The sequence below is a fragment of the Contarinia nasturtii genome, unplaced genomic scaffold (genome assembly GCF_009176525.2).
Source record: "Contarinia nasturtii isolate CC-2019 unplaced genomic scaffold, AAFC_CNas_1.1 Cnas_scaffold_129, whole genome shotgun sequence".
In the NCBI taxonomy this organism is placed as follows: Eukaryota; Metazoa; Arthropoda; class Insecta; order Diptera; family Cecidomyiidae; genus Contarinia; species Contarinia nasturtii.
This window is the reverse complement of record NW_022197486.1, coordinates 7933914-7957048: the sequence shown is the minus strand read 5'-3', so window position 1 is coordinate 7957048 and position 23135 is coordinate 7933914. Positions and strand designations below refer to the sequence as shown.

The window sequence follows — 23135 nt, the reverse complement described above, 5'->3', positions numbered from 1 at the left end:
AAATAGAGTTAAATAGAGTGCGTAACTCATTTTGAGGGGTAAAGCCTCTACTAACACCGCAAGTGCGAGTAAGCTTACTCGAATACTTGTTTCTGTGTGGTGGTAAAAAGGGTATGAATCAATGCAAATCTAATACAATGAGTCAAAATATACTAAAAAATATCAAATTTGATCATTTAAAAAAACAGTATTATGATTTGATACCAATGAAAAGCTAGAAAAGTTTTCATCACTTAAGGCTAACAGTCGATTCTTAAATGTTGATCGTTTTGGTTGGATTCTCAATGATTTGTCGGGAAAAAAAATGTTCCATGAAAATGTGAAAATGTTAAAAGCTCTGAAAAAAAAATCATATTCCCTTTTCAGTTTGTGGCTCATCCAAATATTCAACAATTGTTAGCGGCTCTATGGTATGAAGGTGTACCTGGTTTTCGACGAAAATCGGCGGCCGAAAAGATGTTAATCATTATTCGTGTTGTCGTTTTCTTCCCGTTATATTGTTTCTTATATATGCTTGCTCCGGGCTGCGGTAGTGCGAAACTTATGCGAAAACCATTCATGAAATTCTTGATTCACGCTTCTTCTTACTTGTTTTTCTTGTGTAAGTATGCTCTGTATTCGAAAAATGAATGTTTTGCCATTTGTTTTGTGTCCACAATGATCACCTTTATTATAATTGTTGTTGTTATGGTCGTTGGCAGTTATTCTAATTTTGGTGTCACAAAGAGCGGAGGTTCATGTGATACTGATGTTTGGAACGGAAAGTATGCGGAAAAGTATGGAAGAGCAGTTGAGGCGACAGCGTGGTAACGGGCCGTCGCCATTGGAATATCTTGTTGTGCTTTATGTGGTCGGTTTCATATGGGAAGAAACGCAGGAAATTCTAAACGAAGGAATTCGCAGCTATTTACGAAATATGTGGAATTTTATTGACTTTTCGCGTAATTCCCTGTATTGTCTTACTGCATTATTGAGGTATTTATCATAACATTCAAACATCTGGTTCAAAAATTATTCATAACAAAAAAAAACTATCGTTCTTACAACAGAGTGATTGCATACATCCAACAAACATCCGAAATCTCTAGAGATCCAACAACTGCTTACATTCCGCGTGAGCATTGGGACGATTTCGATCCGCAATTGATTGCCGAAGGCTTATTCGCCGCGGCCAATATCTTCTCCGCCATAAAATTGGTTCATTTGTTTTCGATCAATCCTCATTTGGGACCGTTGCAAATTTCTCTCGGTCGAATGGTTATCGATATCGTCAAATTCTTCTTCATTTATTCGCTCGTACTGTTTGCATTCGCTTGCGGTTTGAATCAATTATTGTGGTACTTTGCCGATTTGGAACATCAAAAATGCTATCACAGACCAAACGACATGGCAGATTGGGAAAATCAAGGTGATGCTTGCATGAAATGGCGTCGTTTTGGAAAGTAAGTTCTCGCATGAATTTGTTTAGCATCCATAAAATATGTATTCTTCTTTCGACTTTTTCTTTTTGTTCGCAGTTTGTTTGAATCGTCACAGTCACTGTTTTGGGCCAGTTTCGGTATGGTTGGTTTGGAAACCTTTGAATTGGAAGGCATTAAATCGTACACACGATTCTGGGGTCTTCTCATGTTTGGTTCATATTGTGTAATCAACGTAATCGTCTTATTGAACCTGCTCATTGCCATGATGTCCAACTCATATGCAATGATTGATGTGAGCACTTTTTCTCTCTCTTTCCATTTTAGTTCTTTCTTTCATATTTTATTTTCGCATCCAATACTTGTTTGGCTTCATTTCCTCAATTGTTTTCATTCCATTCAATTGTTTGAACGAATCATTATCGGTGTCGCTTTTCTTGTCATTTATTTGATCTTTTGTGTTTAGGAACATTCCGACACTGAATGGAAATTTGCCCGAACAAAACTATGGATGAGCTACTTTGAAGAAAGTGGCACTTTGCCTCCGCCATTCAACATTTTGCCATCGGTTAAATGGATTACACGATTATTTAAAGGCAACAAAACAAAAGAACTGAAACGAGGCTCAACAATAGTATGTCTGGAACTTTTAATTCATTTATTTATTTTATTTTCCGTCTTCGTTTCTAACATTTTCAATGTATTTGCCACTTTTCCACGTTTTGTTTGCAGCGTCGCCGTGAAGACCGTGAAAATCGATATACAAATGTGATTAAATCGTTGGTATGGCGTTACGTATCGGCAATGCAACGTCGTGAAGATGATAGTGCTGTGACCGAAGACGACATCAATGAGGTGAAAGGTGACATTTCAGCTATGCGATATGAATTTCTTGAAATATTCGAAAGAGCCGGCATGGATACATCAACGGCTGATAAAAAAGAGAAATCACATTTAGCCAAACGTATGAAAGTCTGGGAACGACGTTTAATGAAAGATTTTCATGTCGGTGCAGCGAATGCTGAAGACATCGAAGAGAAACCGGAAAAAGAAAATGACCGAGGTTTGGCACGTTTCCGTCGTGTTGCAAATGTAGTGGCAAATCAAACGACCAGCCATAAATGGACAGAGGCTGTTCAAAGTGTGGCCGATACACAAATCGGCCGATGTCGGAACAGAGAGAGCTTCCGAAATCAACAGAATTTAGCCAAAGCCATGACCGAAGCCAAAAAATTGGTGCAACACAGTCCAATTCAATCACGACCATGCACTCCAATATCATACAATGATCCAACTACAAATACATTGCTCGAGTTATTGAAAAATATTAGCGAAGAAGTTGGTGAATATCCTGGCGGATCAACACCATCGAGTAAACAAGAACGTGAAAATTCAATAATACAGTTGCAAGCAATGATTGGAAGTAAGTCACCATCACCAGTGCCAGTGCATATTATGCAATTGGCCGAAAGTATGTCAAAGATCGAAGATGAAAAACATCGTCAATCAATTTCATCATCTCTTGATTTAAGGTATGGGATTAATCAAAGTTTTAATATTTTTGAATTTTTAGGCAATTTTTTTAAAATTCGATTTATATAACCAAATAGAAATCAAGATGGACAGATACTATCGCCACCAACCTTACCTCAGTCATCACCGATTTCCAGTCCAACAATATCACCTCGTATAAAATCACCGTCACCATCAAAATCTCCGGAGCCAAAAGGTCGAAAATCGATCACATCGATTGGTTCATCACCAACCAAAGGAATGGCACCACTACCAGAGATTCAGATCACACGCACTGAATCAAATCGTTCGACTACCAATGAAAAATGGGTTCGACCACCAGAATTGGAAGGAGATAAAGGTATGCGATATGCGTAACGTTATTGTTTTTCATTTTAAATGTGTGTACGTTTTGTTTTTGTGTTTACACATTCAGATATATCCCAATCAGGTGTACCAAAGGTGATAAAACGTCGTGCACCGGCACCAGCAAACGGTGGTTCAGATATGGCCATATCTCGACCAGTGGCCAATAAGGTTGATCAAAGCAAAGGAATGATACCACCACCACCATTGAAGATTCAAACGCCATTGAAGATTCAAACGGCATCAACATCTGGTATTCCACCATCACCAAAGAAGGTTGCTGAAAGACCAGCATCACCACGTCCAGTATCGCCTGTGCAACGTCCAGTATCACCATCACCACGAAAATCCCCAACACCACCGCCACCCAAGCCACTGGACTCCATCAATTCATCGTTCAAACCACAATCAATGGAATCGGTAACAGGCAGCTCGGAAAGTTTGGTAAAATCCGGTGGACCATCATCACCAGCTTTGAGTCCCAGCCGAAGAGTGAGCGATGTTTCGACGGTAAGACGTCAACCAAAAACTGGTTGGCTCTAAATGGCCAACGCATTGAAGATTTGCGATTATTTTTTTTTGTGTTTTGTTGATAAAAATTGAAAGTTCGATGAAACTGATGCAACCAATATTAAATATTATTGTGCACTTATAACGAGCAAACATATCAATAATTATTGAGGAAAGTGCAAAATGGATAGAAATTTAAAAGGAAAAAAAGTCAGTTTCATCGATCGTTACACAATTCAAAGGCCAGAGAAAGAGAAAGATTTGGAAAAACGGAGCTAAAAATGTATCTCTGGCGTAGGATACCACTTACTATTACTATATATATACATATTTATACAATCATAAATATATTAAATATAGGGGCGTATTTTGTATTGAAATTTTAGAAGCAATGACATAAACAGGCAAATAATTCATCTAAAGTGTATGAACCAATGATAAATGCTATCAATGCTAATCTTCAAATTCTAATAAATATATTTAAAACCAATCAAATCTGGATATTTCAATTCGAATTGTTTATATATACAGTAGTTACATTTATTCGTTTGGCATTGTTCCGTACTGTTTTGTTTGCTGATGCAATGAAAAACGATGATGTTATGCGATGCAACTGAAATGGAGCGAATGGTCTATCATTACCATTGAAAACATCATGCATATATAGAACAAAACAATTCCAACTGTTGAGTGCGAACTCAATTAATGCAATCGTTAGACTCGAAATGGAAGTAGAAACAAATATTATTGACTTTACTATCAAAAGTCATACACAGAGAGAAAGAAAGAGAGAGAGTAATACGATATTGTATTGTGTTAAGTTTGTGTTTAGTTGTTTTTCGTTATAATAGCAATTTCAGTTCGTGCACCATTGTGAGATATCATGAATTCATTTGTTCATAAATTATTTGAACGACTTTGAGATTAGTTCATATTTGAAACTTCAAAACCACTCGGCACCGCTTGCCCATTGAACTTGAAATGTGATAACAAAAGGACGAGAAAAAAAATCGAGTTTAATTACGAAAATTTCGATGCTCAATACGAATATTGATTTTGATTTAAAACAAAAAAAAAAAGAAAACTGCAATTGCAAAACCTCGACTACAAATCAAAAACTACGGAATGAGATGAGAGTGAAATAAAAAAATCTTCAGCTGTGAATTAAACGCCTAAATGTAGTCTAAATGAAGCAAAAAACGTGAAATTGTGGATAGAATGTCTGACCGATGAGAAATGGGTGGAAAGTTGAAAGGATGTAATCAAGTTGAAATCAATGAACACTTTCCGTTCAAAAACGATAGAAACAGCGAACAACATAGAAGATGAATACAAGATTCAATGGAGAAAATAGCAAAATGCACTTCAACAGTTGAATGAAGCCAAACTAAATAATCGTTAACCATAGCGTACACAGTTTTGCAATATTCACTATCGCTTGCGTGTTTACAAACATTGAAAGATGAAACTATAGTACTTTATTGTAATTTGTAATACAACCGTACATTTCATTGTATGTATGTTTTGATGCTGGGTATTTTCTCGCTTCAATTTAAACCATGCGAAACTCCGAACATTGGCCCGTTCGATTGCCGCTGTTGCTACCAAAGTGATGTAGCACATCGATTTTCTAATATTTATATTTCGCAATCGTTGTTTATTGAGCTTAGCTTTTGGTGCGAAACAAACGGTTCCGATCGAAACATTTACAAAACGACACAAACCCATGCAAACATGCACACACACACACACACACACACACACACACACACACACACACACCGAAATCGGCGAATTGAATGCTAAATCGCCAAATGACAGACATTATTCGTATCGATAAATTAACAATCGAAACGGCATTTTCGGTGAAAATGAACGAAACGCTTTTACAAGATTTACGGTATAGTCTTTCAAATTGTTTTCATGGCATGCCAAAAGTTATTGCATTTCATTTGGATGGCTTGGTGTGCGTGTGTATTTGAGTTTGGTTCGTAAACAATTACTTTGATCGTAATTAACTGTGAGAGTTGAAATGCGCATTAAAGTTTATCGGTTTTTATTCTGTTTGTTTGTTTGTTTTTTTTTCGCCCGTTCATTTTCAATGAAACTAAAACAAACGACGCAATCGATCAAAAGTTTTCACTAATTGAGCATTTTCCAAAATATCAATTTCAAATGACCGCACTCGGCCAATCATATCGTATTTTTGAATTTGGCATAATGAGAGAGTGCACAGTGCATACATCATGCTTCATTGGCTTCAGACAACGCATATTGTCAATTGCATTGTGTGTACATTTGTTTGTTGGTGATTTGCCGCCTCTTTGATGTGTAATGAAATGTGCACCAACGCACTGGTAATGCGTCAGACAGTTTGTAGCTTACAGTATACTGTGTATGAAAAAAAAAAAAACTTGCATGTGTATGTATAGACACAAATGATAGTCTATGTGTATACACAGCTTGGTTTTTTCCTTGGTCATGATTTTAACGAGTTTTGCCATAAATTAATGTTCAATTCATACTGATTATTGCATTTCTGCGATGCTACTCTATCAAAGCAAATCTTTTGAAATGTTTAAACAGCTATTTATTCAATTAAAATTGATAGAAAATAATTTACAAAAGAGCTTAAACAGAGATCGAAAGCGACGACGATGTTTGTATTTTATAACGTTACAGCGGTTGACCGATAGTAAAATAATACAAAATGAATAAAACAAAACAAATAAAAACATGCCCGACGAGAATGAGAGCGAGAGAGCAAATAGCATGAATTTGTTAAGTTTTTAATCAATAATAATGATAAAGAAGCTGCCGATTACTGCCGAGAGCTGTTTTGTATCATGGGTGTATTATGATGTTGCTCTCTCCCACCGTATGTGTTTCGTATACTTCAACCATCAGTCTACGCGAACACAGAGAAAAGAGAGAGAGAGAGAGGAACTGGTCTTGCTTTCTATGCATTTACGCTTGCATATACATATATTATCATTCTGTCTCTCTATCACTTCCAACAATTTTGTAGAGCTACTAAAAAACATTTTTTTTTTCTCTGAAAAAAGTGTTTAAAGTGCTTTTTTGTTGTCGTTCAAATTGATCCAAATCACTTTGAGAGGCGAAGCGGTCGCGTGAACAATGACGGAAAGACAAAAAAAAATAATCAGTTAAAAGTGATGTGTCAGTTGATTACATTTTAGGTCATATATTTAGTAATTGTTTTTACTCTCGCTCGAATTTAAAAAAAAAAACACATTTTTTTTATTAGTCGTCAATATATTGAACATTCATTGTACTTTATATCTCATTGTTGCCTTTTTCTCGTTCAATTATGAAATCCATGATTTTATTTGTGATAAACGCCAAATAACAAGAGAAACAGATATCAATATTTCATGCATTGATCGGTGTGTGCAAGAGACAAACAGTGCAATTCAAAAATCTGCTACGATCATACCACCGAAAGAGAAGGGGCAAAATAATAAACCAGCAACAACAAATTAAACTCATCGACAAAACAGTATTGTGCGTTCGATGCTTGAACAGACTTAGTTGGCGCGAGGTGTTCAAATAATCAACTGTTAAGTATGTGAAACACGTGCACATCGTTTTGAATTGAAATTGTTCGTATTCAGTGCGTTTGCTTTTTATTCTTTTGAATCTTTTTTTTTTTTGCTTCGGTTGCCAAGCTAATTATTTACAACCGACTCGTGTATACTCTAAGAGTAGAATAATTTTTTTAGCTATAGACGTTTTAAGTAAATTTTGCAACAAAAATGGATAAAAAATTTCTGAACGTGATAATGCTCGGGTTCGGCTTTATGTTCCTGTTCACGGCTTTTCAAACAATGGGAAACATCGAGGTAAATAAAAGCGAAAACCTTTTTTTCATCCTTCTCGCGAGAGCACACAATTCACAAGAACGAATACAATTCGATTGTTAAATCAACACAATCCCTTGTGAAAACGTATTGATTGATTTCGATTCGTTGTGTTTTTGTACAGCCAAAACGATAGTTAGGCTATAATTTTATTTTTGAACAAAACCACGAAGCATCAATTCTTCAAATAACGTTCATTTCAATTCAATTTGAAATTGACAAAATCCGCGGATAGTTTGGTATTTATATATAATATAAATGGTAAAAGACTGGATTTTAATCAAATTATTGCCATTTGATAGACACACTGCTGTGCTCAAATAGACACACTGTTCAAACAAAATATTTTTCGCAAGGGATTTCCGACGATATGAATCAATTTCACAAATCTTCTTTCGATTTAGGTCACTCATTCTTTCAAAATTTTTCCGAAAAATAAAACGTTGACGCATTGTTTGTTGTGTCAAAGTTTGCAAAATCGTAATCAAAACGATGCGAAATTCTTTTGAAAAACAAATGTGTACAAAACGATTGCATTTTAAGAATAATAATTCGAATCAATAAGTACCTCTTATTGCATTCGTTAAGAGATTGTGTGGTTATCAGAATTCGTAACGAGAATGAAATATATTTGTTGGACTTGTTGATTGGTGTCGCAATTCGAATTTGTGTGCTAAATAGAAATCAATGCGAAATGAAAACAAACAATTTGGCGTCTGCATTATTTGAATGTGTAATGAAAGTACATTGTCATGGATGAATGATTCGTCTAAACTAGATTTCATGCGTCTTGGGAATTCGGTTGAATTGTGCGTATTTCCGCGTTGCACTTGACGTGCAAATCATATTATGCATAGTGCACATCTATTGTTGGATTAATTGTGAAAGTAGCCCTTCTTATAGTTTCCATTCATTATCTCATTCACGCAAGTACACATACGTTCTTTCAGCACCAAAATGTTAACAACTACATGTTGTAATTAATGTGTAAATGCTTCTTGTTGTAATCACATGGAATGCACACTTTGCGTGCTTACGCATACTCTTTTTTTTCCGATGTGTTTACTCTGAAACAGAAGTAAAAATCTACTGTGGCAAGAGATATTGAAAGCAAAAAAAATTGATTTCATATGGTCACAGTGAGATAATGACGTTGTTGTTTAACACATATATTGATGATGTGAATCGAAAAGCATTTTGTAGCCAGTTCGTTGAACGACATCGATGATAATCAATTCCGTTGATATACATATTATTGACTTCTTTCAGCCATTCTTTCTGGTTTTTTTTTTATTCGATTGTTATGAATGTGCAATTTTTTTCTTTTTTTTATGTTTACATATGCCGATGGATATTTTGTTCTGGTTTCTATCCATACAGGTTGGCTTCGACTTGTTTTTGATTTGTGGTTTACATTCATTCAAGGAACACATTGCCAGTCGTTTATGCCATACAATATATAGCACTTGATTTTGTCACATTTTTTCAACATCAGATACACTGAATGAATTTCGAACGAAAAAAATGTCATTTTAATTTGATTATACACTTTTCTACACAAATCTCTATTGCTAACGATTTGAAAGTATACAAATAAATTTATGGCTGTAATGGTTGATAACATAGAAATGTATCTGTGTATATGTCAGTGGGGTGTCACATGACATTTAAAACATTGCAAATGGATATAATTTTTTGTTTTCAATTCATGAATGTAATAATCATTATCAAAGTGAGACATAGAATTGAGAATGAGACGAACGTATTTGCGTTTTAAGCAGGGCACAACGGCAGCTAACGTCATCGGCAGAAACACTCCAAGAAAAGTATCCGCACCTCGAAGTTGCCTATAACGGTTCTAATTAAACTACGGTTAAATATCTGTTAAAATATCCGGCTGGATTTATCAGCGTTGAAGACATTAGCTGACGGTATGCCCCGGTTTTAAGGAAAGTCTACATTTCAAATGTTTTATTGATGCATAAAGAGTAAGTTTATGCTTGTGATAAGAGATAATAAAGAAAACATGCTCTCATTTCGGTGTATTTTCCTTTTCTTCAAATTGTGCATTTTAAAAAAAAAAACTGTGCTCTATTCTACGCCTTTATACATTTGATGAATTCCGAGCCGCATAAAAGTACTTTTGAATTTGTCAACAACCGTCGTTAGTGTCACATTTGTGCGATAATGTGCGTATCTATTGAAAATACAAGCAGATATAGTTTGCCGCTTTGTATATAGCGGCACATGCACACAGATATGTACGATATTCATTCAGTCTACAACTACAATGGTAAAAGGCAGCTTTGATTACTACTATGTTGAATCTTAATGCCATTTATAACGTGTATTTGTGGCCATAAATAGAGCATAAATAAAACAACAAAAATATTATTTCAAAAACCTTAAGCGTTTCATTTCAGTCGTTCGATATTAGAAATGAATGTGAAATTCATCATGAATAAATGAACGCTCTAGAATAAAAACAACTTATTGTTTACTCGCATATCGAAACGGAACTCAAAACGGGTGCATATCAAAGCGAGACAATATTTGGTTATCATAGGAATAGAGAACATTGGCTTTTTATTATGCGAAATATGTAAGTTTCATTTTGTGCTGATAACTAGCTACTGTTCTGCCTTGTTTTAGTAACAGAATTTTGTTTCGCTTTGATATGCGACGCAGTTTAACGGTATAAATACTTCACACTCTCGAAGGCTCGGTATAGAACACACAAAAAGTGAAAAAAAAACTTCTTATTCTCATATTTCATAAACAACCAAATGGATTGTATCAGCAATTTTTATTGCGCAGTTGTGTGTCAATAGAACGTTGTTTGTAAATACAATGCCATGCATTGAGAAATAACATGTAAGAGTGAGTCTTCCGTGTTTTTCATACAAGCTTCCCATATTGATGGTAAAAATTGGCGAAAAATGAAAAAAATAATTAAATTTTTTTTCTTCAATTCTCAAATACTACTCAATTTTCTGTATCACCTGGTGAAATCAGAATGAAAAAAATCGCATTCCATATCATCTAAATCACGATCTGGACTTTTTTCACTGTTTGAGTGCTCTATACCGAGTCTCCGAGAGTTTCATATGAACTTGCTATGTGATGCCTATTGAATAGTAAGCGAATACCAATCGTGATGAAATCAATAGGCGTCATTTGGCTATTGCAAGGCGAGTTTATATGAAGCTCTCGGAGACTCGGTATAGAGCATGAAAAGTGAAAAAAAAATCTGATTTTTTTTCTCAATTCTCGAACACCACAAAATGGTCTATATCATGTGATGTGATCAAAACATAAAAATGTGTCATCTTTGTCACCCAAATCGTTGTCCAATGCTATCCCGCTCCTCCTTGTATGTATGAATGTTTACAACGGACATTCTATTCACACACAACTACGCAATAAAAGTCGCTGGTACAAGCCATTTGATTGTATATGAAATTTGAGAATAAGAAGTTTTTTTTTCACTTTTTGTGTGTTCTATACTGAGCCTTCGAGAGTGTGAAATATTTATATCGTTAAACTGCGTCGCATATCAAAGCGAAACAAAATTCTGTTACTAAAACAAGGCAGAACAGTAGCTAGTTATCAGCACAAAATGAAACTTACATATTTCGCATAATAAAAAGCCAATGTTCTCTATTCCTATGATAACTAAATATTGTCTCGCTTTGATATGCACCCGTTTTGAGTTCCGTTTCGATATGCGAGTAAACAATAAGTTGTTTTTATTCTAGAGCGTTCAAATAAAGTACCATGTAACAAGCACATTTCATTTACGCCAACCCAAAAAATAAAATGATTCTGTGTTGAAGCTTGGAACAGAATGAGAACCAAAAAGAAACGAGTTGAATTTCAATTAACCAAATCAAATTAACTTCCGCACACACATTTTCAACCAAATTTATTTAATTAATTATGTTTAAAAAAAAAACGATAACTTAATCAACCAATTATCGTGATTTGGTCACTTTGTTAATTACTTTTGGCAGGAAAGGGAATTTAAATGGATGCCAATTTTTAAAATTGAATCATTTTTATGTAAATACACTGCCAATGTACACTTTGAAGTAATGCTTGATGTGTCTGTCGATGCATAAAAATGTGAAATTTAAAAAATATTTCAAAACTTTAGCTTGAATTACATCGCACAAGTCAAGTTATTTTCGGATTTCTATGAAAATTCTTAGGAAAAATCTCATTTCCATGGAAAATAAATTTTCTGGGTGAATTAAAAAAAATATCTTTTTTGAAGATCGGATTCAGGAATCTGAAAATATAGGTTTCAAGCAGTGATTCGTTAATTGCTATTGCCACTAAGACTTACTTAGAGTAATGTGCTAGCCAGCAGTCAATAGCAATTAACGAATCACTGGTTTCAAGATAGTATAGCCTGATACAAACATACAAACAAATCGAAAACGTTTTTATAAAGCTTGATGATACATCAAGCACTATTACCTCATTATGAATAGAATTCATTTAAATACAGATGGATTGCGTCGAAATTAATCGAAAATATATTCCATATGATTTTCTAATAAACTGAGTCTATTGATACCGAAGGGGAGAATTTGTTGAGAAATATTAATTTCTCTATGAATCTGAACTAGATTTGCTATATTTTGAAATACGAATATTAATGATTCAAATAGTGAAAAAGTCAATCCCACTAATATGTACACATTTCTATTTTTCTAAATTTGTATGAATCCCAATATTTTTCTTGAATAAAAACAGTTCAAAATCTTAGCATTGCTATAACAGAATTGAACCGGTCTTTCGATCTCTCACACGCACACACACGCACATCACTTTTCCCATAAAATTGTTATTATGATGAGTAAATTATGGGACATCAGCAACGTTCTGATAAAAATTATGGTCAATCATATGGCGTTGGTGTGCATTTTGCGTTGGATGTTAAACGAGATATGTGTTTAAGCTTATATGCAAATGAAGAAAGCATCAATGTTAAACAAGCAAAGCGAAAAAAGCAATTTGATAGAGTAAAATAAAATGAAATTTCATAATAAAAAACAGATTTTTAATGTAAATTGCGTTATATCATCCACACAAGTTCATATACATGTATTTTCGTCTTGCAGCCTAATACTATAAATGGTTTTTGTTTTCGGTTAAAAGCCGTATTGGTGTGTAATACCAAATCTGACATGAACATTTAAGCCGAAGTTGCACAGAATTTCCATCAATTATCCAAATCCGAGCGACAGTGCATCGAGTGAGAAAAAAAAACAAAAATAAAAAAAGACCTAACTCTGCTTTCAACGAAAATTTCTACCAAAAGATTTCGAATGATAGTGAAAAAAAATGTACTCCGTTACGAAAAATATTGAACGAACCAACGAAAAAAAAAACATGATGACGGTTTAAATACGAGAACGAAAACCGGTCTGCATAATTTGATTATAAGCATTTGAGCTACACACGAAATGAAACAAAAACTGAAAAAACACATGCACACACAGCCAAAAAAAATACAAACAAGACGACATGGAATAACGCTAGACGATATCATATTAAGGCGTATAATGCTTAAAGCGATTGTAATAGAAACTGGCTAAATGGCACACCAAACGCTGCACTGCGAAATGACCACCATTTTTGGTCGTTTGTTTCTCTTTTTTTTCCATTCATTCAGCAATACTGCCGAATAACTTGCGCGAAATGAATTCAATATGATTGAAAGTTAAAAATATAAAAAAAATAAACAAATGCCCCTCGTGTATAAGATAGAAACAAGAAAAAAGGGAAATCAGAGGAGTTTCAATCTCAAATGCAATTACATGCATTACAATTTGAAATGGCACTATGCATTGTTGTTGTTGTTGCCTCAACGCGCATTGTTTCAATCAACGTATGATATCGACGAAATTGTTATAATTAGAATTTATACGTAAAAACAGACATTTTTTTGTTATGGAATGTAGAGAGTGTTTCTGTTTTCGCCTTGTTCATTGAAGCACTTTATGTCAATTGAGCGCACTTGATTATCGGGTAATGCTTGCGGTAATCAATGTTACGCTGTCGAGCTAATGTGATAACGAAAGTGGAACAATTTCATGTTTTAAAATATATTATGTCAAACGGACAGTCGCTTGTATGGGAAACTAAAACAAACGATCGTATGAATAAAAGAGAAGAAATTATTCTATTTTCAAGTACATAATTTTGCAATTTAGGTTAACAATACCCCGCTTAAACTCATTAATCCATTTCTATCTATCAATCAGTGTATGTAATCGACGTTGATTAAGATGCGACCGACAAATTTTGAAATCATAAACAATAACAAATGAATCCATAATAGTGGAAATTTGATCTTTGGTTTTAAAGAACCGACTTTTTTATTGAGCAATTTTAACATTAAACTCATTAATAATATAGTCGAAAATTGCTTTCGATAACATTGTTAGTTTGACAATTTTTTGAATGAAAAAAAAAAAACAACCAAAATCACGTCGCTCTAATTTAGCAATGATTTGATGTGTCGGGTAATTAGTAGCTTATCAGTCCCATTTCGATGAATTTTACGAAAATCAATTAAAACATGTAAATGTCGCTTCAAACAAAAACATAAATAAACGAAACGAAGTGATAATCATCATTACATTTTTAACAACAGCAAAACATTTTCCATTCCACAGAAAACCATTTTGGAAAGCATTGCAAATGAGGATTCAAATTTTAACGGCGATGGATATACTAGTTTGGCGATAATTTATGCGGCGTTAGCAATATGCAATTGGCTTGCACCATCGGCAATATCGATATGTGGCCCAAGAGGTGCCATGTTCATCGGTTCGATCACATATTGGTATGAAATAATCAACGTTAGAGATTTTGCACTTTTAAATTTACATGCCAAACTCTAATGATGATACATCTCTCTCTCTCTCTCTCTCTCTCTCTCTCTCTCTCTCTCTATCCATATTTTTGTTTGCAGTTTGTTCATGGTGTCATTTTTGTATCCAAAGACATGGTTATTATACGTAGCAAGTGCTGTATTGGGATGTGGTGCGGCATTAATTTGGACAGGACAAGGCAGTTATTTATCGTGTTGCAGTAATGAATCCAATATTGCACGTAATTCAGGTGTATTTTGGGCAATGTTGCAAGCAAGGTATATGTCATTCATCCAATAATTTTTGATTTTATTGAATCTATCTCGTGTGTGTTCGGTTTCAGCATGCTGATGGGAAATTTGTTTGTATTTTTCCAATTCCAAGGAAAAGAGCAGATCGATGCAAATACTCGTCATATTGTTTTCACAGTGCTCATATCAGTTGCAATTGTTGGCGTTATATTTCTTGGTTTGTTACGTCGTGTCCATCATACATTCGATGATAAGGAACGTGATCGAGAATTTGACTACGATTCGAATAGCAATGGCATTGTTGGGGCATTTGTAAAAGCAATCAAATTGTTCTTCACACGTAACATGCTTTTATTGTGTATCACATTTCTTTATACAGGTAAAATTTGAAATGCAAATATCCAGTTTGCACACAAACACACCCATCCACCCATACACGTGTCATGTGTACCGAAAAACGATTTTGTAGACAATACTCTTACGCACCAATTTTCTTCGGTTTGTTTCATTTTCTCAATAGGTTTTGAATTATCATTCTACAGCGGTGTATACGGCCCAAGTATTGGATTCACATTGAAAATAGGCGAATCGGCAAAACAACTTGTCGGTTTGTCTGGCATTGCCATTGGAATTGGTGAAATATTTGGTGGCATTCTTTTCGGTTTGCTTGGATCAAAGACCGTTAAATATGGTCGAGATCCCATTGTTATAATTGGATTTATCGTTCATATGTTTAGCTTTTTGCTTATCTATTTGAATCTACCCGATGACGCACCATGTTAGTTTCATTTATTGTGAAGAATTTCTTATTTCCAATGTTGTACGAATGATTTTAATTTAATTTTCGACATTTTCTATAGTTAAAGGCACACAAGAGATTGGATACTTTAATCCACCCATTGTCTGGGTTGCATTATTGTGTTCATTACTATTGGGCTTTGGCGATGCATGCTTCAATACACAAATTTATTCAATGCTTGGTGGTTCATTTGCAAGCAATTCCGTTGCAGCATTTGCCGTTTTCAAATTTACACAAGTGAGTTGTTATACACCGTGGCGGCTCTATATATATATCGATAATTATTTTAATGTACTTAACGTTTGATGGTTGTTTTTTTCTCTCTCTTAATAAATTAGTCAATAGCAGCTGCACTGAGTTTTATGTATTCATCACACTTGGGTTTACACGCACAAATGTCAATATTACTTGTGTTTGGCATCGTCGGTACCATAAGTTTTTGCATCGGTTTGTAATTTAATTCGAATTGAATTTATTTATTTAAACAAAACGTTTATTCTAATATTATTTTCTCTCTTTAATTTGCATAGTTGAAAATTCATTCAAAAGAGATGCAGCCGGCCGAGCCTTGAATGCTTCAAGTAAAAACGGTGCTGATAAATTACAAGTTGAAGTACATTCTGACTGAAATCAATCGACAATGCCATCCATTTTTATAGTTAATAACGTAAATGTGTCGTAAATAAATAGAAACGAAAACCAAAAAAAAAAAAAAAATACATTTAGTAATTTTATTATGATTGTAAGGCTGGTCTCGCAAACTTAATAATTATGGTGTTGAATTGGTCATAGTTTTTTTTCTCTCTCGGTCCGTGTGTGCGTGTATGTGAAATGACAAGTTTTATCGAATAAAATAAGAAAAAAGTTTCAAAGTAGCTGTATTCTTAATGAAAATCCATTGTGTCCATCACCAAAACTGATATCGCGCTGTTGTAAATGCATGAATGGACTGGTTTTGGGCCATATTGTTCGTTTTTGGTTAGCGCATTCAATTTTTCACATTGGTATCCGATGATGACGCCGATGATACGTTTTTTGGCTTGTATTTTGCATGCTCACACTCTTTCTCTTGCAACCAAATTAATTTATATACACGTTTCGATTGCAAAACTTCCCACTTGTTCGTGATTCACCCGAGAGAGTTTCTAATCAAATTTAATGTGTTTGTCTTGTGGCAGCACTGCCATCATTCTGCTTTTGCTATCCAACACTTGATTCTACTGTGTGTGTGTGTTTTTTTTTCGGATTGAGAGTGGTGGTATTCTTATCAAAATGGCTATCGGTGCGTGTTTGGGAGATTTTATGGCTTCTTTTTCATTTCATCGTTAGACCAAAAGATACGGTTATTGTTTCTTATGTTCGGCTTTCTTAACAGAGACAATGCCAACAATATAGAATCTATTGCAGAAAAACTCCGAAGCACAAGGAAACACTTTATTCGTTTTTCATTGATATCTGATTAGAACAAAGCACTGTACTTATTCCCATGCACTTCTCAACGAAACGAAAATTACTTTGGCTTTCCCAACTTCACCATACTTTTTGTTGTTGTTGTTTTCATTATTTTGCGGAGTCTTTTGTTACTTTCGTCCAACGATCTAATCATTGGCATGTTAACACACAAAAACAGAAACACACTCCCTGTCTTTCTCAAACACAAAAACACACACAGAGAGAGACGGGGTACACACCAAAAAATCAAGATACACACTAATGTCCGATACACATTTACAGACGAGACAAACGACGAAAAAGAGTGAGTTTAGTATGAGCGAAGAACGACGAACAAAGCTTAAAATTCAATGGCATGGAAAGGAACATTAGTTTGAACCTAATTGAATTTTATCAATAGCGTGCGAGCACAACACATACTGTGTGCTTTGGTTCTTTATTAAACAGTGTGCAACTCCCGTTCTTTTCTCTCCCAATTCCCCTCTCTTTCTATTTCTCTAGCTCACCGTTGTTTGTATCGATTCAATTCTAGTTCTTAATCTAGCCATTTTGTACATGTATATTCATATAAACAAATAACAGCTTGAAGACGCTTTTTTTGCATTTCTTCCATCATCCACAGTTTCGTTAAATAGACATCGCAAACAAATACGTTAAATAATGCGAAAATTGTTTCCGCTACGGTGTGTACATGTATAGATAAAGGTGTGTGTGCATAGTGTCGACGAAATTGTAGAGAGCAGAGAAAATGGATGGAAAAAAAATACAAATGAAGAAGCTAGAAAAACCAGACAATATATTTAGCTGCCGTCATCTGGATATTTCAGCTCATCTGGATGCCGTCAGCAGATGATGAGAAGTGAAAACAATAGAAGTGATTGTTATAGTAATACCAGTTTATAACAAGCTTATATACCTATAACAATCACTTCTATTGTTTTCACGTCGTATCATCTGCTGACGATATCCAGATGAGCTGAAATATCCAGATGACGACAGCTAAATATATTGTCTGAGAAAAACATATACAAATTTTAATAGAGTTGTGAAGATGTTGTTCAGGTATTTCGAGTCTTAACTTGGTTGGTTCGCTTTGTTGTATATACAAATTCATTTTGACGCTCCTTTCTCACAGCGACATTATTCTTATTAACACATCTGCCTATCAACTTATACACCACTCACATCGTTCTCTTCCACATGCACACAATGGATGCGGCGATATTTTTACATTAATGACACGTAATTGAAAAAAAAAAACAAATCCGGAACGAGCATGTAGAGTGTTTATTGTATTGAGGTTTAAAAAAAACGAAAGTACCTTTTGTTTTTAAAGTTAAAAGCATGCACAAACACCTTGCTATTCCCGGAATTCTTTTTTTTTAATCGCTTGAAAGATTTCCACACTAAAATAAATGTTTCGTCTTTTTCCCGAGTGCCATTCATTCCACTTACATTGAATGGCCTATAGTGCATATGCCACACACTCACATAGAATATAAGAGAGCGTGAGATGAGATTGAAGTGATAAAATTCCTTGCGGTTTATCCTTTACTACCGTCGGTTGTGGCACAGTCAGTCTCATTCAATGTATGAAAATGATTTGATAAAACGCGCTGATGTTTGTGATGGCAACCAAAACTAAATAGATCGGTAGATTGTTTCATCATCGTCTACATCTGAGCAGGCAAGGGTGTAACGAAAAAAAACCCAAGTAAACCGTTGCAGAGCTTTGAAACAAAAATTTCAAAGCAAATTCCTAAAAATACATAGAACCGATTTCATATCCATTAACTTTATCACGATATAGCAATGCTGTTCGAGCAATTTAAAAATACGTTGAATGTATGCGTATCTCAATATTATATAGTAATGCATTTAAGCTCGCAGGCACACAAAATTCATTTTGCCAGGCATATTTGTGTAAAGTGTGGAGAACGAAAAAAAAAAGAAGAAGGGAATTTACACATCCGAATAACGCTGAGTCAATTGGTTTGATGGAACCGTTTGTCATCAAAATGATGCCATCTCAATGCAAAGCAAATTTTCCACTCTCATCCTGACTCTATGAACCGCACTTTGGCTCATTCGCATCCATATTGCTGCTCGCATTCACACACAGCACTCGCGCGACTTTACTTAAGTGTATTATTTAATATTTTGAATAAAATTACCATAGATTTGGGAATAATTTTACTACATCTTCATTGTTTTTTTTTTTCAAGTTGAGTTTTTTTTTTTGTTAACGGAAAATGCTCATATGATGAGGTGCTTTCTAGTCTCGGTGTTTCGCACCAAAAATCGCATCTTATCCTCCCAAATATGACCGATACCGTCACTGCGTATGTGTTATTCTTGAATGCATGAACTGCTACTGCCGTTATATATACATTACATTTTGCCGACCAATTTTTTTTAACGGCTCATAATCTGCAATTTATTTCATCACCGAAACCAGCAGGAAAAACGACTATCTTTTATATATTCTAACTTTATTGTTATTTTCGGCAATTTTTTCTGGCGCTTGAATCAAAATTCTGTATTTTTTTGGTCGGCCTCGGGTAAGAGTGAACTGTTTTATTTTAAGGTTGATTTTTTTTTTATTCCTTTGCATTTGTGAAAAAGATGGATTGAGAATAAGCATGGAGTAAGCATTTCAATTACGGGGCATTTAAAGTGCTGCTTAAATTTTGTAGCCTATCAACAAATGATGATGAATGATTGTGTATATATCGTTTGCTCTTTCAAAATAGGCTCTTTTGATAGAATTAAATGAATGCCAAAATACACTTTTTCTCATGTTGAAAATGGGCCTTTGAAAACAAGCGCATCCGACAACATTTTCACAATGGAAAATCATTTTGATTCACAACAAAAAAATACATACACGCCACAAAAGTATCTGCTTCAATTCAATATGAATAAAAAAAAAGTATATTGGGAGAATAATATTGAGTGAACGGCTGCACTTTAAATTTGAAAAAGAATGAAAGCAGCGAATAATGCTCCGTTTTTTATTTCATCTGCAACTTGTTATACACATTTTTTACGTACTAACATCAATTATTATTGTATATACATTTTACGTTAAGTGTTATTGAAGTAGAAAGGAGGGTATTGTGAAATTTTGCAAATAGCTATATTGGCCGGTTTAAAAGAGATAGATTCTATTGTATGAAGTGGCATATGTAAGTAGTTCCAATTTCACAAAACTCGTCACATTCTTGAATCTTTGGACTTTTTTCGTTTGTACAGTTTTATGTACGTATTTTTGGCTTATGTCATTTCTCTCGTGACGTGACGACCTTATCTTACATATATATATTTTATCCGTGTTCGTTAAACTAAACTTTGCGAATATGGATGAATTATATATGTCTGTTGGAAGAAAAACGTCTGTTTCTTAAGTGATTTCAAACGGAAAAATTATATCCCTCCGTCTGGCCGTACAAAAGATCCAAAAAATAGTCCTTTTGAACTTTCGTGAATAGTTCGCTTATAAGATTAACTAGGGACTGTAATCATATTTTTGTGTTTTAAATGAAAATTAATACATAAAAATCGGCTCTTCTAGCACCCACCCTAAAAGTCTCGGTAAAAGTAAATACAGCAAAAGTTTGGGGCACATTTGAATGTGTCAGAATAAAAAGCCGTCTTGTAATATGAGTCCATAGAAGGGGAACACGCAGTTCTTTGCATAGTTTATTTTTTCTAATTAAAAAAAAACTTCCACTTTTATAGACTTCTCAGTAACCTAAGTCGGTCTTTTATACTGACCCATTCATTTGTGGCTATCGTATGACCTTCAAGTTATAACGAATGTGTGATAGCGATAGATCATTTCAATTGGTTTCAGTTTGGTACATTTTATTTAGAATCAATAGTTCAGATGAACTTGAAACGATCAAGTATGTAAATTGTAGGTCATATTCTTTGTGTAAAAAAGTTGTTTTTTGCGTAGCAGTATTGAATGTCAGACGATAGAACAAAAACAATGATAGAAATATGATTTGCGCATTGATTGCAGCCTATTTTACATGCATCAAATGTCAGTACTGGAATGATGAAGAGAGGGAGAGAATTGACGTTTCATCTTTTCACTATTTGATAGAGTATAATCTCAAGAAGATAGTAAAATAGTTTGAACTCACATTTTGACCCCTGCAAATATATTTGCCAATAAAAGAAGATCAGAGTGATTTAGAATGTCATAAATCTCGTGAAATTGAGGAAAAAAGCAGTGTTATTTTGAAATAAATTTGAACAATTAGCATTTGCAATTTATTAAAACGAACGTGAATTGTGTTTCATCCTCTAAATATCATCGATTTTATTATTCAATCAGCAGATTGAAATGAAATATTTTTTGGTGTTTCTATTTTTGTTTTGTGAACTGAGGGATGCACGATCCAATACTGGTTTGGATCAACAGCTATTGAGTGCCGTAAGAAGAGGTAATAATAGAATTTGTGTTGAACAACAGTTAAAATACGATCGGTCAACTGGTGGTGAAATTGTAAATGAAAATCAAAAACATTTGACTGTTCTAAAATAAAAACAGCATATTATAAGTTGTATATCAAAGCAAAATAGTTGTTTTTTTTTTAAATACTAGCATGCCTTCGGCTCGCTTCGCTCGCCTCGGCATACTACCCAAGCACTAAATTTGCTTTGTTCACCCGGGGCTCTCGCACCGTGCGTCAGTTACGAACACACGAAACAGAATACGGAGCGTGACATGAAAAAAGTAGTGTATGTGCGTATGCGCTTCATTCCTTGCGTCTTATTCGCTATTCCCCTTTTTCAGCTGTTTGCATGGCAAAGGCTTCTAAAAAGAGGAATAACGAATAAGATGCAAGGCACGAAGCGTATATGCAAATACACTACTTTCTTAGTCTCTAGCTCCGTATTCTGTATTTTCGTGTTTTCGTATCTGACGCACGGTGCAAATGCCCCGGGCGAGCAGTGCAATTTGAGTGCTTGGGTAGTTTCTTCCGATATTTCTATATTTTTTACATATTGGACGGTTACTCGCTCGCTTCGCTCGCTCGTAACCTTACCCTTTAATATTAAAATGGAATTTACATTCGTAAGTCTAACTTTTCCGCACTGTTTCCAAAAAATTTTCCTTTGCCGAATGAATTTTCATTCCCCAAAAGATATTGAATATGCACTGGTAGTGCAGTACTAAATTAATATCAGTAAATTTTTTTGGCCAATTAATACATTGTTGACGTATAAGTATTCAAAATATGTGAAGTGTGTGTTATACAGAAAAGATAAAATCACCAGAAATGTACCTGTATGATACCACAATGACATGAAATTTTTTACAGGCTATTTTCTTTCAAAAAAAAAAAAAAAATTAACATTCGAAGCAAAATTTCAATACAAATTGAAGGTACCTTCTATACAACGTATTGTACAAACCCCACTTTTTTGGTGACTTTTTCAAATATTGATTGTTTCTCAAAACTAACATCAGATTCGGTTTTCGTAGCAAAAAACCCCTTTACACATATCAAACTTTGATTTACGTCTCTGGGAAAAGATTTATCTAGTTAACAAATTTTCGCATACCATACCCCCATATATGGGTACATCATGGATACACCGATGAACGAATATCGCTCAAAAACAACACCAGCCTACTCCTTTCAATCCCAATCACCCTGTAAAGTCAGATGTGAATTTGCTGTTCTCTAACCTAAGAAGAATTATCGTGCTAACAAAATGGTTAAAAAAAATTGCGTACAGTACACTTTCGGGAGTTTGCTGTTGGAATGATTAGTTTTTCATGATCGTTTATTTCGGCTTTAGTTTTCAATATTCGAGTCCAATTCAACAGCACCAAAATCGAACGATTTTCGACGCTGGATGACCAATGTTAAAAGCAATGGTTGACAAATGATGAACCGTGTTAAACTGTGGTGAATCCTCCGTAAACCATGCTAAATCATGTTTTGACACGTTTTTCCGTGATGGTCGACCTCAAAATCCATGGTAAATCATATTTTAACAGTTTTTACCATGATGGCCAACCCCGTAAACCACGATAA

The 23135-nt window shown here is 34.5% G+C and overlaps 2 protein-coding genes across 3 annotated transcripts; both read left to right on the top strand.

Annotated features, from left to right (window-relative positions):
- Positions 1–370: 370 nt before the first annotated feature.
- On the top strand, positions 371–4301 carry LOC116346901 (transient-receptor-potential-like protein). The gene is made up of 8 exons (XM_031777190.1): positions 371–601; positions 702–975; positions 1050–1442; positions 1518–1713; positions 1885–2052; positions 2151–2950; positions 3029–3291; positions 3382–4301. The coding sequence occupies exons 1-8, from the start codon at positions 457–459 to the stop codon at positions 3837–3839; spliced, it is 2697 nt and encodes an 898-aa protein (XP_031633050.1). The 5' UTR covers positions 371–456; the 3' UTR covers positions 3840–4301.
- Positions 4302–6816: 2515 nt separating this feature from the next.
- LOC116347645 (UNC93-like protein MFSD11) lies at positions 6817–16354 on the top strand. 2 transcript variants are annotated; one of them, XM_031778343.1, is made up of 9 exons: positions 6817–7391; positions 7550–7669; positions 14377–14546; positions 14676–14852; positions 14918–15204; positions 15346–15603; positions 15686–15861; positions 15963–16071; positions 16155–16354. In XM_031778343.1, exons 2-9 carry the CDS (start codon positions 7583–7585, stop codon positions 16250–16252), a joined length of 1362 nt encoding a protein of 453 aa, XP_031634203.1. In that variant the 5' UTR covers positions 6817–7391; positions 7550–7582; the 3' UTR covers positions 16253–16354. The 2 variants fall into 2 exon arrangements, with proteins under 2 accessions (XP_031634203.1, XP_031634196.1); XM_031778336.1 differs by having other exon boundaries at positions 6817–7669.
- Positions 16355–23135: the final 6781 nt, after the last annotated feature.